The sequence below is a fragment of the Antedon mediterranea genome, chromosome 4 (assembly GCF_964355755.1).
Source record: "Antedon mediterranea chromosome 4, ecAntMedi1.1, whole genome shotgun sequence".
Lineage (NCBI taxonomy): Eukaryota > Metazoa > Echinodermata > Crinoidea > Comatulida > Antedonidae > Antedon > Antedon mediterranea.
In genome coordinates, this window is record NC_092673.1 from 5988890 (window position 1) to 6007645 (window position 18756).

General features: G+C 34.2%; 4 protein-coding genes across 7 annotated transcripts; 2 read left to right on the forward strand and 2 right to left on the reverse strand.

Moving 5' to 3' along the window:
• Positions 1 to 14: 14 nt before the first annotated feature.
• Positions 15 to 5153, forward strand: LOC140047946 (acyl-CoA-binding domain-containing protein 6-like). Its single transcript, XM_072092974.1, has 7 exons — positions 15 to 54; positions 871 to 1002; positions 1328 to 1392; positions 1704 to 1886; positions 2556 to 2661; positions 3458 to 3578; positions 3926 to 5153. Exons 2-7 carry the CDS (start codon positions 880 to 882, stop codon positions 4081 to 4083), a joined length of 756 nt encoding a protein of 251 aa, XP_071949075.1. The 5' UTR covers positions 15 to 54; positions 871 to 879; the 3' UTR covers positions 4084 to 5153.
• A 668-nt stretch (positions 5154 to 5821) lies between these two features.
• On the reverse strand, positions 5822 to 9776 carry LOC140047948 (endothelial differentiation-related factor 1 homolog). 3 transcript variants are annotated; one of them, XM_072092976.1, is made up of 7 exons: positions 9645 to 9776; positions 8634 to 8727; positions 8224 to 8275; positions 7318 to 7395; positions 6904 to 6986; positions 6466 to 6559; positions 5822 to 6096 (listed from the first exon to the last, which is right to left on the reverse strand). In XM_072092976.1, exons 2-7 carry the CDS (start codon positions 8709 to 8711, stop codon positions 6038 to 6040), a joined length of 444 nt encoding a protein of 147 aa, XP_071949077.1. In that variant the 5' UTR covers positions 8712 to 8727; positions 9645 to 9776; the 3' UTR covers positions 5822 to 6037. The 3 variants fall into 3 exon arrangements, with proteins under 3 accessions (XP_071949077.1, XP_071949078.1, XP_071949076.1); XM_072092977.1 differs by having other exon boundaries at positions 8634 to 8838; positions 9645 to 9762; XM_072092975.1 differs by lacking the exon at positions 9645 to 9776 and adding an exon at positions 9508 to 9640.
• A 35-nt stretch (positions 9777 to 9811) lies between these two features.
• LOC140046481 (pseudouridylate synthase TRUB2, mitochondrial-like) lies at positions 9812 to 15484 on the forward strand. Of its 2 annotated transcripts, XM_072091135.1 has the most exons (7): positions 9812 to 9899; positions 10323 to 10498; positions 11026 to 11253; positions 11696 to 11839; positions 12041 to 12113; positions 12508 to 12647; positions 13002 to 15484. In XM_072091135.1, exons 2-7 carry the CDS (start codon positions 10399 to 10401, stop codon positions 13286 to 13288), a joined length of 972 nt encoding a protein of 323 aa, XP_071947236.1. In that variant the 5' UTR covers positions 9812 to 9899; positions 10323 to 10398; the 3' UTR covers positions 13289 to 15484. The 2 variants fall into 2 exon arrangements, with proteins under 2 accessions (XP_071947236.1, XP_071947237.1); XM_072091136.1 differs by lacking the exon at positions 9812 to 9899 and having other exon boundaries at positions 10056 to 10498.
• A 7-nt stretch (positions 15485 to 15491) lies between these two features.
• Positions 15492 to 18324, reverse strand: LOC140046483 (uncharacterized). The gene is made up of 2 exons (XM_072091137.1): positions 17293 to 18324; positions 15492 to 16877 (listed from the first exon to the last, which is right to left on the reverse strand). The coding sequence occupies exons 1-2, from the start codon at positions 18009 to 18011 to the stop codon at positions 16694 to 16696; spliced, it is 903 nt and encodes a 300-aa protein (XP_071947238.1). The 5' UTR covers positions 18012 to 18324; the 3' UTR covers positions 15492 to 16693.
• Between the last annotated feature and the right edge of the window lie 432 nt (positions 18325 to 18756).

The following is an 18756-nucleotide window of genomic DNA, read 5'->3' on the forward strand; positions in this document are numbered from 1 at the left end:
GCTCGCGGTTTCAAATTTAGTCGTGCGGAACGCACACACGAAGAAAACAACAATGTAATGAATTATTGCTTTTCCGTTCTTTTATACATTTTCAACATTCTAAATATATTGTTATTTACAGTAAATGTATCAATATAGTTATGGGTGTTGCTCTGTATAATGTAGGCCTAGCCTAGATAGCTTTCCAATAAACTAGCCTAGGCTAGGCCCAGCAGGGTAGGCCTACTAGGCCTAGCTAGGCCTAGTTAGGCTAGCCTAGCTAGTAGTAGGCCTAGCTAGCCTAGGCCTAGCTTATTATTATTAGCCTGAGGCCTAGCCTAGTACTAGCCTAGAGGCCTACTCCTAGCCTCTAGGAAAACTAGCCTACCTAGGCCTAACTACTAGGCGTAGTAGACTCTAGTTAGGCCTAGAGGCTAACTACTGCTGCACATATGTTTTACACACACAGGGGAGAAACACCTACTACTGAGTCTGAGAGTGTTTCTTTTTGTTGCTTTAGACTAGAGTGGGTTTAGGGCTAGGCCTAGCCTAGGCCTACTGTAGATACATGCCAATTTAACTTTTATTTAGAAAATTGTCTAACAAAATAAAACTGGCAGCTTGTCTTAAGCATGCATGTGCAACATACATTTCAGCAGAGAGCCCACATAGAGAGAGCCTTTCAACTTTTTGGAAGAAAATTAGATTCAAATCTGCATTGTGAAAATAAAAATCATTGCATTTCTTTTAAAACTTAGGCCTAGTTAAGGTAGATTTGCACAGCACATTTCGGCTGCCAGTTATGGTTATGCCCAAATTCATGAAACGCCACAAAGGACAAAAATGATCAGACACCGATTTGTATAATAATTTAATCTTAATATTTTTTAGTGAGTGGTCATGGCTGAGAATATAATTGAAGATTTAAAGGAAACTTTTGAACAAGCGGCTGAACATGTAAAAACACTTGTCAGGTCAATAGAAGATGCTCAGCTTTTGAAATTATATGGCAGATATAAACAGGTACTATACATGACTGGATTAAACAATTAAAACATGCCCATGCTATGTGCATTCGATGTACGTTGCAAATTATACTTTAGAAGACTCTATTATATTAATTAGAACAAAATTAATTTCATACGCATTCCACAACAAGTAACTCGCCAATAACAGGATAGATAAACTATTTTATAATTTATGATGTTCATGAATTATAAGTCTTATTTGAGGCTTAGGGAGTGGATTTGAAAGAGTCAAGAGTTACACTAGGATTGAACCTAGAACCTTGAGATTGGAAGGCAAGTATATTAACCACCAAGCTCCACTCCCGTTTCTTTTGTCATAGGCTACAGTTGGAAAATGCAACACACCAAAACCGCACATGTTTGACTTCCAAGGAAAAGCGAAATGGTAGGTTATAATATTTTACTTATAAAATGTTTAATGTTTAAAACTAAATACCTTTGATGTTTGCTACTCATAATATCTTAAAATATATCTTAAAATATACAATAGTAGGTTCTTGGTATTTTGCAGAGAGGGTACAGTAAACTAATACTGGGCAATAAACTGAACTTACCGAGTCACGTGTTGGGGTAATCCCCATATTAATAGTCTGCCAATGAGTCTCAATGGTTTTCTCCACAGCCAGTTTTACTAACCTTTTGTCCTCATGAGGGCTCACTTTCAATTTTTAAATGTCCAATATATTAATGTTACAGGAATGCCTGGTCTCAGTTGGGTAATATGAGCCCAGAAGAGGCAATGACAGAATACATCTCATTAATGGATTCATTGGATGAATCCTGGAGGTCAAAGGTTATCGAGGAAAATAGTGAACAAAACTCTGGTTCCTTTGGAATATCAGTTAGTACAATGAAGAAACCTGAAGATGAAGTTATAAGGTAATGTACAGTATGACAGCGATTGTTTATACCTAATCGATCAACTAATAATGCAGGCTTACCCTCATATGATTTGCACAAGTTGTCTGTCATTTATTGCAAAGAACACTTGCACCCTGCTGTCTAAGCAGAATAGTGCCGACATTTCCAATGTAAGCAAAATCCAATTAGGCCTACTGTGAGAATACACTCAGACCCTGTGATTGTACCACCACTAAGCCACCATTTATTTTTAAAAACAATTTCCATACACTAATACATAAATAATTCAGGGTTAGATCGTTCACCCTCCCCAAAGTCCGGACACAAAGCACAAAAAACTTCATTACTTTCCACAGAGTTTTCAATGATTGGTGAATGAAACTGAGTTATGATAAGCAAATTGTGAACCCCTTTTGGTTTGTGTTACTGGATGTACTATGATGGCCATTGAAAGACTGATTTGTGGACTATGATATATTTTAGTATTACTTGTTTGGACTGCGTTATACTATGTTTTTTTTATATATTTATTATTATATTTATGTCAACTTCATCACTGTTTACTTGATGCAATAAAAGAAATAAATAATAATAATAAATAATAAAATGAATATAGGTCAACTCTTCCAGAACACCCTTCTGGTATCAGGAGAGTTTAGTGTTTAACCACTAATTTGAATGTTTCAGAGATGATGAGAAAACAGCTTTGGATTGGTGTAAAGAAGGTAATTTGAAAGAACTAAAGAAACACATAAAAAAAGATAATACTGTCATTGACTACAGAGACTCTGAGGTTAGTATTTTATTTGGTATATAATAGCAAGCTTTCATTTGGGGAAGGTAAGTGGTTCAGATAGATACGTTTTGCACTCTTCAGTCACGGTCTATTAACTTACTATCTTCTTCGTCTACCATCCCCAAACCAAATCTAGGTAATATACAAAGTTAAGTGCGGTGGTATTACAATAATAAGATGAAATATTCATTTAAAAAAGCTGAATGGAACATTTCTGGTATCTATATTATAGAGGGAGTTTATGCATTTATGCAGTCTAGTACTCTCTCATCTTCTCTTCTTCTTCCATCTTGACACTATTGAGTAAAAAGTGCGATTTAAAAAGTACTACTCCTCCCTTATTAGTTGTAGTATTGAGCTGGAATTTGACATGAATATACTACAGGGACATGTCCTCAAAGCTATAGAGCCGCATTTTTAAATTTCAAACCGGATGCAGCCATATGACGTCTCGAAGATGGTACCGTATAGCCGTATTTGGTAGCGAGGTTATTGATGTGTATGTGACGTTACATCCGGTCTTATGACGTCATTACAGCTTCTTTTGCTGTACCCCGAGTATCGCACGTTCGTGCTTGTTTATACAAATGTTTGCTACACATAGGGTATCAAAATGACTGCAATTGTATTAGAAATTGAGTATCCTTGCTAGTAGTACAGTAAATAATATAAAAAGTACATTGAAAAAATGTCAGAGGTTAATAGGTTAGAGGTTAATATATACAGTATGTCAGAGGTTAAGTGTTATTTCAACATACTAATTTGTCATAATTTACCATTATTGTCATTACAGGGTCTTACTTTACTACACTGGGCATGTGATAGAGGATTTGAAAATGTTGTCAAATATCTACTTGGACAGAAAGCCAACATCAACCATCAAGACACAGATGATCAAACTGCATTGCATTATGGTATAGTTCTATATATAGCAACATTAATTTAAAATCAGATCAAATATTTAGTCTGTAATAACCAGGAAACTTACATATATTAAAGCTACATTTGCTCTTGAGTTTCAGACACTAATAATTATTATAAAATAGTTATACAACCAAAATTGAGGCGCACTCGGTCCATGGTTCTGGTCTTAGAACGAATCTTCTGTAGGTCCGGTGTACACAAAATGCTAATGGGGGAGAGAATGTACAGTAGAGGAAATGTCTGTGAGATATTGAGGGCCTCATGCACGTCAGCTTATGCGGTTTCGAGTTATTAAAAATCTCATTTTAATTTGATACTGTTGTATTACATTTTTCAGCATGTATTTGCGAGCATCAAGAAATAGTTAAGATGCTCCTTGATCATGGTGCCAATCCAGCTGTAAAGGATGCTACAGGCTCTCTACCTGCCGATCACACAGACAATCAGTATATCAAAAACCTACTCAATGGAATGTCAAAAAGCTGCTTAACATAACATGTGGCAAAAGAGTAGTGTAGCCCTGTTTGATGATGTAAATGCACCTGTGGGGGAGGCTATACCATAAAGATACCACCTGTTAGACACCTGTGGGGGAGGCTATACCATAAAGATACCACCTGTTAGACACCTGTAGGAGAGGCTATACCATAAAGATACCATGTATGTCGTCTGTTATCAAAGGAATAGTGTAGCCCTGTTTGATAATGCAAACCCACATGTAAGGGGGGTGGGGGTGCTATACCATGAGTATGTCGTCTGTTTTCAAAGGAATAGTGTAGCTCTGTTGGACTGCACCTCTGTGGAGGAGGCTATACCATGTATACCACCTGTCTGTTGGGAAAGGAGGAGTATAGCCCTGTCCACCTGCATGCACACCACCTGTAACCAACACCTGTAACCAACACCTACTTAATGGAATGTTGAAAGCTGCTTTACATGGCAGTTGGGCGTATGACTATGCAAATCCTCCTGTGAAAGATGCTATATACCATGCACACCACCTGTAACGAACACCTACTTAATGAAATGTTTAAAAGCTGCTTTACATATCAGATGGCAGTTGGGCGTATGACTATGCAAATCCACCTGTGAAAAATTATATATACCATAGGCTTACAAACAAACGTTTGAACTTTTCTTTACGCTTATTTAAACAAGGTGCTTTACAATTGTTGATATTGATTGATTGATTGATTGAAATTTATATTTATACTGGGTAAACTCTTCAGTAATACACCGGGGTAACCCCCTACTAGTCTCGAAAGATGTACTAGGTTCTTTAAAGTGCACACGAGCTAGATGTGTACACTGGACCTACGGTTTATAGTCCTTATCCGAGAAGACTCGTTCTACCACCAGAGCCATGGAGTGAGTGAGCCTCGAACCCCTTGCCGATGTTATGGCTACGTAATTACGGTTCCACTGTCTTAACCGCTCGGCCACTCACTCACTCATATATTGGATATTGTGTTTATTGGATATTGTATTTATGAGTAAATAATAATATTATATAATAATATTAATAATAAATGAATTGTTTGCAAGAAATTGTGGTCAAAATTGTATTGAGTAAACATAGTTTAGTGTGAAGGTGTGGCTTAAGGTGACAACAATGAAAGTATATTAAAATGAAAATATATTAAAATAAAACCATAAATATCAAATAAAGTGGACAATACAAATCCAAGCCATTGGTCAATGATGTGTGAGTTAGAAACACCAAATGTTTCAACAAACAAAATTAATGTCCTGATACAGAAATTAGACTTCAACTTCTGAATAAATATGTGATGCATTGTAACCTCAGAACATGAGATCATTTACGGCTTGCTCAATGAAAGGAGAACATTTATATGTATGTATAAATGCTTTTTTAAATCTTCTGTCATAATATTTTAAATATTAGTGGGTTTATACAACAAGAAGCTACAGTACAATGAACATGACAGTGATTGTGGCTGTTGATGCATGAAATGTGCAATTATATTATTTTGGTAATTTAAAAAATTTACAAATTTTGAGATTCAAGGATGATTGCACAGAATATTGCAATGTCAATTGTGGGTGTGGAAACTATTTGCAAAGATAAATGTGGGTGGGGCCTATTTTTGCAAGGTTAATTATGGGTGGAGCCTATTTTGCAATACTAATTGTGGACGAGCCTATTTGTAATGCTGATTATTAGTTTATTTTATGTTATTTACTTACAACCACGACTAAAACAAAACAATGATCACGATAAAAGAACAGCTTTATTTCTTTTCCATTAACTATCATCTTTACCGACTTCCAAAAATGAATGACACCACCATCATTTCTTCTTATGCTTTAAAACTTGTGTTAGTATACAGTTATTAATGCTAATGAATTATGTGCAAATAATATTATACAAAGATGTTTCCAAACAAAGAAATGCAGTAAATTTGGTTGTTATCTTTAACCACATAATTCACTTCTTCTTGCCAAATGCGAGAGGCTTTCCCTTGTCTTTTCCACGGAGCTTTATCCCTGCAAAGAAAAACAATTATGAATTTAACGATAGAGGACTCAATCATGTTTTTCACTGAACAGGAAAGATGATGATACCCCTTTTGTCTACCAAAATTTAATCAGGACAAACACTGGCGTATGTCACAGAAGTCTATTTTGTGTCCCCGCAACATTCAAAGCGGATCGGAGCCCTAATGGACAAATCAACATTGTTTCAAGTGTCTTTTTAAAGTATAATTGGGAGTACCAAATAATAAAGTCAAATGAAGTACAAAACATAGCTGGTTTTTAAAAATTGTTTGATATTTACAGTATTTGCCAGTGCCTCATGGCTCAACAAATGAAATTTGAAATTGTTTGATCTGAACAATTATCATTATGACTCACCTAATGTCCTCTCTATTTTCCCGAGGACTTGGTTATTTGGGATTGCTCTTCCGGCTTCGTAATCATTAATAACTTGCGGCTTTTCATTAATTTTCTAGATAAGGATAAAATTAATTGATACATACTACAAAAAATACAAATATTTACAATTGAGTGCAATTTTAATATCATCCGGGAGGGCAGAAAGGGGTTAATATTTCACTTTGAAACTTTCCTGGGAAATTTGAAATTTCCTGCGCAACTTACGGATAGAAATCCTTGCGCAATCTCAAATTGAACAAACCATATATACATGAACTGTGTATTTTAAACATACATAGTTAATGCAAAATAAAAAAAGTGATTAATTTTAATTGTGATCTATTAACACGATTAAAAAAAAAAGATTTGAGAAACTGCGTGAGAAATTCTGGTTTGTTAATTCAAATGTCATCTTACTGTCGCAAGTTCTTTCTGTGTCATCTTCTTCTCTATTCGTCCTTGACTTATCAGTTTTCCAACCTCCAATGATACACGTTCATCTAAGAAAAAAGAAAGAAATAAGTTAAATATTTTCTCGAAAATGACCAATGGTGACCAGTGGTTAGTGTTAGATTAGTATCAAGAAAAGGTTTGACACATCATTTTAGCTGATAACAGCGTGTGGCGTCACCCCTCCAATTTCTGGGAAGGCTGAACTATCAATTTATTTTTCCACATTCAAAGAGACAATACAAAGGAAGATACATTCAGGAAATCCATGATGTATGGGTTCAATAGAATATTTATTAAATACCATGTGACTTACAATCCTCCAATCAAATGACAAGAATCTACTACTTAGGTGTTATTAAAATGAATATAATCACTTACGATGTAACTCTTCAGTTTCTCTGTCAAGTTTTGCTGTGTCTTTAGTTATTACATGCTGTTTATTTGTTGAGGCTGTAACTGTGAAAATAAAATCTTATATTGTAAATAAAATGTCATTAAATTCTAATTAACCAAAGTTTGGTTACTACTAATAACAATAATAGAAATAAGCACCGATTCAAATATTTATCAAAGGAGATGTGTGAGAATAAAGCAAGGTCAATAAACATTTAAGTTGAAGTTGAGTTGAAAGTAGATTTGGTAATGAGTTCCAAATAAGAGGGGTTTGAAAGGAAAAAGCAATAATCCTTATTACCAACCAGGATAGACTTTTTTCCAGGAGCTATTAGAGCCTTAAACATCATGTAGACACTTTTTGTAATGTTTTTGTTTTGAGTTCGTGTTGTGTCCATTGGATATTGTTCAAATTCAAATATTCTTTATTCATCCTCAATCATGAAAATATACAACAAAAATATATGAGAACATAAAAAAGATGAAAAGGAAACACATAAAAACTCAAAAGAGCTTGATTAGTTGTGTCCCCCTACGTCCCTAACTAGCCTAGAAAACTAAAACATAAATAATAAAAAAGCTAAATCCTATTGTGTTCTGCCAACAGAGCAAACAGAATTTATATGTTTTTTTTTCTTAAAACAATTGACAATAAATGATACTTGACTTTACTATTAAATTTAACTATAAAAAAACAGACTGTTTATTCTAGTTAAACTTACTTTACTGAATATACCATTCCAGCTTGGCATAAAAATACCAGTTGTTCTTCCAATAAAACAGTCAACAAGAAAGAACAAACAAAAAGATGCAAAACTTGCTTATGTCGCATAATCTAAATGTGTAAAATATATTTTATGCTAATTCTAATACATACGGACTTTCACTTACACTTTTTACTGGTTTCAACAGCAGCTCCTGTTCTCATAGCAGAATTCACAGCCTTAGAAATAAAATAAAACAAACTTACACATTCATTTTGAATACTTGAAACGCAAACTAAAATGTTCTCAGATGTATTGTAGCTTGGTTCCTACTAGGATGCAACGCAAGGATGTAGGTGCAACACAAGTAGTTTGACCAATCACACTTGATTATTAAAATGGTCTCTTGTCATTGGTCAACTCAATTGCATTGTGTCTATGTCCTTGAATTTCGTTGCTAGTGGGAACCCTGCTTTAAGATAATTCAAATACTTATACACTACTACTAGTAAAAACAACATTTATTTATAATTTTAAAAAAGTGCTTGTAATGAACGAATATTTATCCTGCTTTGTAAAAGGAACTATAAGCCATACCTGAGAAGACTTTAAATGTGAGCTTTTTGGTGCTTTCTTTCTCAGGTAAGTTACTTCATCCCATCCTGCATCGGCCATTTTCAGTGCTGTATAACTAAATAATTATTAATAAGCTATAAATTGTGATAACTGTAGACTTGGATATTATCACAAATTCCAGGAGGATTTCACCAAGATAACTATCAATCAAATGTAACAATAGCGCCTAAAAACAAGAGTGAATTTTGCAATACATCGCAGACTGCCTACAATAGCTCTGCACAATACATAGGGTATTAGTCTAGGACTATGTAAACTGATTTAATGGCCAAAAAAAAAAAAGATTAATTTGAACTGTAAGAATCCCTTTAATGATTCGTATGTATTTACGTAACCGTAACTGTATTCTTGAACGATCTCCTAATTTAAATAACAATTGCACACACAGGTGAACAACGGTATATAGCCTGTTGTTTGCCATGAAGGCCTCGAAAATCAGGGGAGCCGGCTGGTGACACTTAACTTAATATTTTTGTCATTTTTAGAGTTACGATAGCAACATTTGCTTATGCATGCACGTTATAATGGCCGTTTTCACAGTATCATATAATATACAAAATTGTGCTGGACAGTTGCATTTGTGCTCCTGGTGGTGGTGGAACTTAATTTAACCATCTGTTTTGAAATGGCTAATAAAATAATATAGGCCTAGGCCTATTTCATTTTCAAAATCCTCAAAGTATCATTTACAAAAATGGTAAAGTATGAACACAGACATTAATTGACTTTCTGTTAACTATTATTTATAAAATCATTGTTGTAGAGTCCTAGGCCCAGGTAGGCTAATCTCCTCGCCCACTATATCTAGCTCTAAGAGCCCTCAACAAGCACTCACTTCAGTCTTCTCATGCATATCATCAGCTGCATGCTCTGATTGAATTAAGAAAACGGTCAGGCTAGCCTACACACAACAGTCTTGCTTCAGCACGGAAATATTACATAATAACTGATGCTAACTAATTGTATACCCACCAGTGAGAATAGTTTAAATGTTAAATTGGAAATTGGTGATGTGTTCGCGTGTGGTAGATTGATTTATATTAAGTTTGTTTTGATGATATTTCGTGTCGAGCCAAATCGTTCTGGAAGTAATTCTCCTTTCATCAGCAGCTGAAATATTGAGGGCGTTGTGCTGCCATGTGATTTTATTTATTTACTTTTTTCGCCAACAATTCATCTCTCTCTCTAGGCCTAATAATTGTATTTACGTATATTTCTGTATATATTGTAATGATATGATATTTCCATCTTAGATTTTTAGATTAGTAAAAAACACCCTTTTTATTTGTAAACAATTTGAAATGATTTTATTGGACCTATTTAGCTACGCTATCTAGGCCTTGCTGTAGTCGGCGTCGCGCGCGCAGTGTGGGTATAGAGAATATCAACCATGGAAGAAATCCCACTTTGCCATGGTGGGAAGGCAGATACAGATGTTCGGTCGCGTTAATAGTGTGACCAAAATCAACGGAATTGCCATGATCCTAACTTCCCTTTCCGCCCCCTGAAAAAAGGTCTACTTATTTAGAAGTACTGCATTGCGTTAGTATGGCATCTCTAATTAACAATGCTACAATGTACAATAATAATAATACTATTTATTACCCTACTTTATTTAAAAATTGTATTGTTTGTATCTTCCTTCTCCAGCATCTTGGCAACACAACAACTACCACTCTACAGACCAGTGTTGATATGGTCTTGGATGTTGATATTACACTAAAAAATGAGTTTCAATAAACTATATGGATTGTTTGCTGCCCATAAGCCAGCTGGTATAACATGTTCACAGCTGATTGGTACTCTTAAGACATCGTTATTAAAAGGTGTGGTAACTAAGTAATATCTCAACATTCTTTTGATGATGATGCTGATGATGGTACACATGCAACTAAATTGTATGATTTCCGTGCTACAGACGACATCTTGAAATAATGACAAGCTATGACTAACAACATAGCATTTCATGTTATTTGTTGTAAATGTATAATTTTTTTCTGATGTTCTAAAAGTGAAAATATAAATATAAAGTACGCGTAGTTGTATACCGTCCCTTTATAATTTTTAAAAAATGTATAATTTTTCTAAAAGTGAAAATAAAAATATACAGTACGCATAAGTTGCTACACCATCACTTGTCACTCCATTAGCATAGCATGAAAACTATGTGTATTAAAAAATCATGAGCATGTGCTTGATAAAATCAATTTGCTGAAACGTTTATCTTTTTTGTTTTTTAGGGGTATGTTTTTACACGTGTTACTTATGCATCTCTGAACTACCATCAATGTTTTCCTCATCAAAAGTTAAAAAAATTGAATTTAATGATAACACCACTACTTTCTTGATACAGATTTGAATGCATCTCAGAAGTTATATCTTCCAACATTTGTGGAGGTAAAACAACTTGGCAAAGAAGCATCAAATGATGATAAAGAAAGATCAAATGAAAATCAGCTTTGGAAAGTGGAAGAGAAGAAAGACCTACGGTTCCATCCTCTCGTGGCTGGTCCTTACTTTAACAGACTCAATGTTCAAGTGGTTTCTGGTGGCCTTGACAAGAAGTCCTCTGGTGTTCTAGGTAAATACTTTGTAGAACCTATTATTTATAATTTATAGTAAATCAGAGGATGATTTTAAACTTTGGAATATGAAAATATGCCCTTCTATCCTTTTGAAAAGTGTTTTCAATTTTGCCGTTTCTATTTAAAAATTTTGTTTTAAAAATATTATATATCCAATGGTTTTACCTTCAACCTGCCCATTCTAAACAAAATCACAGAGTGCTAAAAGTATATGGTGATTTTATCATACACTACCACTGTACTAGAATGTTTTTATAATTGACAATGTTTAACTACACTGTCGTTGACAACATTTAGAATAAAGCTATTTTTTATTTAAAACATTAAAGTACAGTATGCTTCCAAGAACAAAAGCAGAGGTATGGCAAAGCCCCCCTCCCCCCTCCCAACCCACATATCACATATTGTAATAATTGTTTCTGATTCTTTTTACTACAGTATTGAGTATAGGCAGAGCATCACGATATATTCCAGCCTATCAAGATGCCTTGCTACCCAGGCAGTATCATGTTAATATGCAGCTAGGCTATGCAACCAATGACTACGACGCAGAAGGGAAAGTTATAGTCAAATCAACATATCGTGAGTGCACATCACATAAAATATAAATCTCAAAACAAATGTTAACATAACTTAGTACAGAAACCAAGTTAAATGCATATGATGGTCTCCTTAATTGAAGTTCATTCGACACGTAGTGCATGGTGTCAACTCGACAACATTGTCAAAAATTTTAAATATAAAATAATCAATGTTTAATCTAAAAATTAAACAATATTTCAGGTCATATTTCAAGAGAGAAGTTTGATAGAGTTGTTACAGGGCTAACAAAGACATCGAGACGATATAATTCAAAGTAAATATTCTGAAACATATTTATGGTATTTTGCATTAAAATTTTAGAGGCTTTAATATTCAGTGAAACCATAGGTTAAGTATGGTCCATACTAGCAACACAATGCAAAGACAACTCCAACAAGTTGACCAATGACAATCGACAGTTTGAATAGTCCATCACTTGTGATTGGTCAAATTACTTAAGTTGTGTAACGTCCTTGCATTGCGTCCTAGTGGGAGCCAAGCTTTAATTTAATTACTATTTTCATATTTACTGTAAGCTCAACATATAAAATAGTCAATCTTAACTTTTAAAACAGCTCTTTTGTGCAATAACACATCCATATAAAAATATAATTACTTCATTCTATATATACGTCAACATTTTAATATATAAAAAATTCAATCCACAGTTACAGCGGACTTGACATGCAATCGCAAGAAGCCTATGACATAGCAGTTGCAGGAAAGTTAGAATCTGTTACGTTGTTCAACCAACCAACTATAATAACAGCAAAGTGTTTACATTTCAATCCACCATATGTTAGCCTAGGTATGTAAGTAGAAAATATTTAAAGTTAAAGATTAACTTTAATGTCGTTTTCTATCAAATTGTTGTCTTTTTTCATTTTTTTAAGTGACATGATTGTTTCCTGTAAATAATAGAAATAAAAAATTAAAAAAAAATCATATCTGAGAAGGTATCGCAGTAGTGGAAAGCGCTCACTTTATTGATAGTCCAATGTTAATGAGGAGTTGCGTAACGGTATGAGGACAATGGCAACGTAATAATGCTTGCTGATGCACGCTGTTTAATAGACTGGCGTGCCATTACACATCACAAATTAAAAACACTTATACTCTATTCATGCTTCTTATGTCGATCTTTTGGTTTATTTGAAAACAGAAATGGAATGTTTAAATGAAGATAGCGATTTCATACGAGACACAATAAATTCGCTTGGAATTAAATTAAAATCATCGGCCGTAACATCTCGAATAAACAGGACAAAAGACGGACCATTCACAATGGAACACTCAATTTTACGTAAACATTGGACATTAACAAACATTGCACAGTGTGTTAAAAATAGCAAGGAAATGGTCAAACCATTTATTAAAAGAAAAGACATGTTTTTAGATGAATTAACTGATGAACAGGTCAAAGGTCAGCCAGATGTACAGATTCAATAATAGTGTCATCCGACTTCATTGTTGGTTGTCGCCCTTATTTTACAACTGAAGTAGTGTTTTTATTACAGCTATAAGGTTAATTGTTTCACACATACAAGGTGAAATCTTCCTGCTAAAAAATATGTAATAAAAACATGAATGAATATATTCAAAACGAAATTTAAATTATTTTGTAGTAAACTGTTATTAATATTATATACATGTATGCAAAAAGATAATTGATGGAAAAGGGCCTATCCAAAGTCAATAAAAAATGTAAACAATCTTCAGGTAAAAATCTTGGTGTTTTGTCAAAAACGACAGGAATATGTTTACTTTTTATTTAAAAAAATCCAAATTAAATTGACGTACACAGTACAGTATTAAATTACAGTAATAATGGTACGGTACTGTACTTACAATTATAGGGGGCGGCAATTACATATTTAAATTTATCAGGAATTAATTGGTCAAAATTATAGAGGGCGACATGCTGAATTCGTTTTTAAATTGTAGGCGCTAACAACAAACAGAAATAAAAGCAAAAGTACTATAGGCCTACTTGGCAAAATTCTATGTTGCCAAGTAACACGTTTGGTGCTAATAAATCGGTGTGATATTAGTGTCTAAAGCTCTGTCCACACTTTCAAACTTTATTTGACAAAAAAAATGTGATGTGCCAATTTTGGACGTCATACTACCATATTTGGGCATATCACATTTTTTTGTTAAACTAGTTTGATAGTGAAGACAGAGCTCAATGAAAAATGTAAAACTTACCACATACTGCTAACTCTGGACGGATATATCACTTGCTAAAGAGCAATTGTTTCCCGGCATCTTCGTAGCCTTTGCGACCCAAACGTATAGAAACATAATTTGTAATATATTTTGGGAGCTTATTTATTATTATATTATATATAATTTTGTTTAAAGAATCGTTTATTGTAAGGCCTAGTTAATTTAATTTTAGAAAAGATAACATTCATATAAGACACTAAAAATAACTGACAGCCAATTTCGAAAAACAAACTGAGTTTGCCACTCCGGTTTGGAGAATGTAGCGTTTGTCAATCAATCATAAGAATAGGAAATATATGAAGACTGTTATGAGCAAACTTTAGAAAGAACAAATAAAAACATTTTACTTGTATGTTAAAAATGTAACATGGTTTTAAACCGGATTTGCCTACAAAATATGTAGGCCTATTATACTAAACTCTGTACTAAACCCAATTTAAATAACTTTTTTTTCACAACAGAATTATGCGAATGTGTCTGACAATGTTTATTTGTCCTAGCCGTATTTTATGCCTATACTGTATCTGGAGTTGGGATAGCCCGAGTGGTTAGGACACTTGACTGTTATACAGATAGACCCGGGTTCAATTCCCGACAACTCCCAGTCCACTCAGCTGTAAATGAGTACCTACGTTGAAAATAGTAGGGAGAAAAAAGGCTGCGTGGAAAGGAACTGGCCACCCTACCACATAATGCCGAGGCTTAGTACAATGAGCTCCTAACAGCTCATTCCCCTACGTTCAGAATGAACACGGGACTCACCTTCACTGTATCTATATTTTGTACATATTTTGTGTGTTTACATTCATTGGTCTGTCCGTTTTTATGATAGCTTTTTATATTTTTATATAGGCCTAGCCATAACTGTCAACAAAAAGAATTCGGTAAACAATCACAAATAATATTTAAGTTTTAGTTTATTTAAGATATCAAAATATTCACAAAAAGTACAAATATATAGTATTTTTTACGTTCATTATCATCAATATCATGAATAAATACTACCAACATTAATTGAATTTGCATTGTTAGTCCAAGATCAAATGTTATACCTTGCGATCGCTACAATAATGGGTTAAGAATGTTATTGCAAAGGCCTCCACATTGTAGAGAAGTAGGCCTACCAATAGCCTTATGTTTACGGAATGTAGAATTCCTTCTTTTGTGTTTTTAAATATGAGTCACAATAAGACACAAAAAAAAGATGACTTCAAACAATTAATTTGGAGTATTCCAAAATTATAACAACCTGAATCTGTATTTAAGTTTCAAGAAAATCGATATATGGCCTGATGTGTAGGCTTAATTCAAGTAAAACTGTTTTAGTCTCAATGAATATAGGCAATGTCTTATATAAAAGTCAAAGATGCTCTTCAGGTGGAATGCCATCATGAGATGGAGTTGTAGTAATAATTATTACAGGTTTAATTTATACGTAATTTTACTTTCTATGGACCAGAGAATCCGAAATTAAAAAATAAATAAATGTATGAATACCGTAGCCTACGCAATCATGTATACTATATCGTCATCAAAATATTGTCGATTTTTTTCTGTTGGCTGCTACACACAGGACGATAACGATCGACGACAAATACATCTTGCATAAAACAAAAGAAATTAGGAAAGTTTTTATTCCAGAACAATAGAATAACCATATATGCTGTCTCTGAAAAACCACTATTGTTTAAAATCCTATCAAATGACGTCATAATCAATTAAAAAAATACAATCGTATCGTCACGATATTTGCTCTTACTAATCATGAAGTAATTTGATTTGACGTGTGAAAATATTATTTTCATCAAAGGCAGCATAGATGGTAATTCTATAGTAGGCGAGGCAATTGTTGTCTCGGGTTCTAGGATGAAACATTTGTTTATTTTGTTTTATCAGGGAGTTGTAATTATCTAACTAAATAACAACTCCCTGGTTCTCTATAGGAAAAAAGAATATTATTTATCTATTTCGTCGATCCTTATAAAGTGGAAATGAGCCTTAAACTCGTCTATACTGGACTGTTGGCCTAAAGTATAGCTAACGCATAAAGCTTGGTTCCCACTAGAACGTAACGCAAGGACGTAAACGCAACGCAAACGTTTTAACCAATGACAATCGAAGTTATAGACAGTTAGCAATCACAAGCGAATAAGCCATCGCTTGTGATTGGTCAATTCACTTGCGTTGCGTTACGTCCTTGCGTTGCGTCGCTAGTGGGAACCACGCTTAAGGAATGCAGTCAAGTACGGTTGTTGCCAAATTGGAACTTTGCTGGATGCGATTTGAAGAATTTTTTTCTACTTTTTTATATTATTGGTATCAAACGAAGTCTTTAATATCGGAGGTAAAGATATGCGACGCAGATTGCATAGTTGCAGATGAATGTCGTCCCTAAATAATAAATATTACAAATAATAAATGTACATAAATAATTATTGGCCAATACACAAATATTACACAATGTGACGTTTAGGAAAGGAAACAAATATTTAGGAATGAAAACAAACTTAATGTAAAAAACCTAACAAGTCTAAAGTAAACATTTACTTTTAACAAAAACAAAGTATTAGCGCAGTTCTCATATTAATACAACATATTCGGTATGGCTCGTATGTCCGCCGAAGTTCACCGAACGTCTGATCGGATGATAGCTGTTGGCACCGTATCTTCTTTGACGCACAGTCCCCAATTCCACTCAACGCACCGGAATTTTTCCTCAACATCAAAGCAGTTTTTCTGGAAGAACTGATATATTCCTAGAACCATTTGAGCTTTAGGACTGTTGATAAGACGAAGACACGAAAAAAATCTGTAGAACAAATTATTAAGGAGGTTAATATTTTAATAAAACAAAAACGGCATAATATCAATCACCACCTCATGTTAGCCTATGTAGGCCTATGGTACTAGGTCTGTATACATTTTAATTGAGTGTTAGGCCTACATGATATAACGATCTTGCATGTCCAAAGATATCAAACATTTAATTACACGATGATGAAAATGTTGCATAGCTTCAATAAGGCATTTATTTGTTAAAACGCTATTATACTGTGTGACAGCAGGGCGATGTAAATAATTTTTATTTTACATCTCTCTGGTGAGAGTAGAAATATATTGCGCAATATCCTTATTACGTTACGTTACATTGGTCAGCTATTGCTGCACACCACATGTTTTAATATTCTATACTCTAATTACTAAAATACAATAATTTTACTTACTCCCTGTCACAGTCACAATGACTAATTGTTTTGACATCTAAATTATAATATCCATAACCATAATCGAAACTGTGTATACTAATCTTGCAATAATCGTGGTCTCTACAACAGACGTCTTCATCAGGGTATTCCCCTAAATCCTCATAGTGATCAGCCTTGTTGCTAATTCCACACCACTTGGTGCCTGGAACAATAAATAAATATGCAATCGGCGAGTACCTGCTGAGAGAGTTTATTCCCGTGTTTTTCCTCGATATGAAATCCTCACAGTCGTTAACGATGTTCGAAAGATTACCAATCTCACCGTACGAAGATTGTGACGAGAAAACATAATCCCTGACGTATTGATCATGGAAAACAAAACGAATTTTTCTCAACACTTCGGTTGCAAACGAAGCGTTGTATTCAATATGGCAGTGACGTAGTCGCCTGTACGAATTATGAAGTGTTTTTACAAGAATGTTACCATCCGTTATAACGCGTGAAATATACGTAGGCGCACTGTCACCCGAGTAGTACTCGACATTATGCGAGTCACTACTGACAACGGCGACAGCTACGAGTCCGTGGAAAGAAACCGACGAAAACGACCATGGAACAATAGTCGATTCTTGGATATTAGGCCTTTTCGTTGAATTAAACGGCTTTAATATGCTACCGTTTATGCTTGAGATCTTCACACAAATTGTAATATATATCCATAGTAGACAAGTGTTCATAATAGCCTAATTCCGTCCACACCCGCTTACAGTGAATGTCCATTGACCGTAGGCGTAGAACCATACAAATAATGATATGAATATACGCCTATTCAAGTGCGGTTTGAAGAAAATAAAAATCAACACGGTTAATTCTATCAATGATTAAGCCACTTGTTGTGTGTATGTGTTCACTGAACTAAATATAATTACACTTTACAGTAATAAATCAACAATCATTTACCAATAGCTTGTACGAAGCTTGAGCTCTCGGAAGTAGAGGCTTCTATTCTCAAATATTTGACCTCCATTTTTAATATCGGAAATTTTCCGCCACAGAGAATAACAACTCCCTGATAAAGGTAATCCTCTTCAATGAAAATTCCGGCTTCCTTACCGTTCATGGTTCAATGATTACACAGACTACATTGAAATTATAATTTTCGAAAGCTCTGTCTTTACGGACGGAAATACACGGCTCGACACTACATTTGCATTGTCATCCTCTGGCGTACAGCTAAAATTCTAATTCCTCATGCTACTGGACAATATTGACCAACGATAGAAATACATATACACCTGTCGGGTTAGTCAAGCATGACATGTCCACAATATACAATGGCAAGGTTTTGAATCATGTATTTATAAATATACAGAGATTCAAAACGCCCTCAAAATTCTACTGTATCTTCATTCCTCCATGTATGTATTCCTCCTCAATGTTATATGTGTAACGATAATTAACGCTGTCCTGCAATGTTTATGC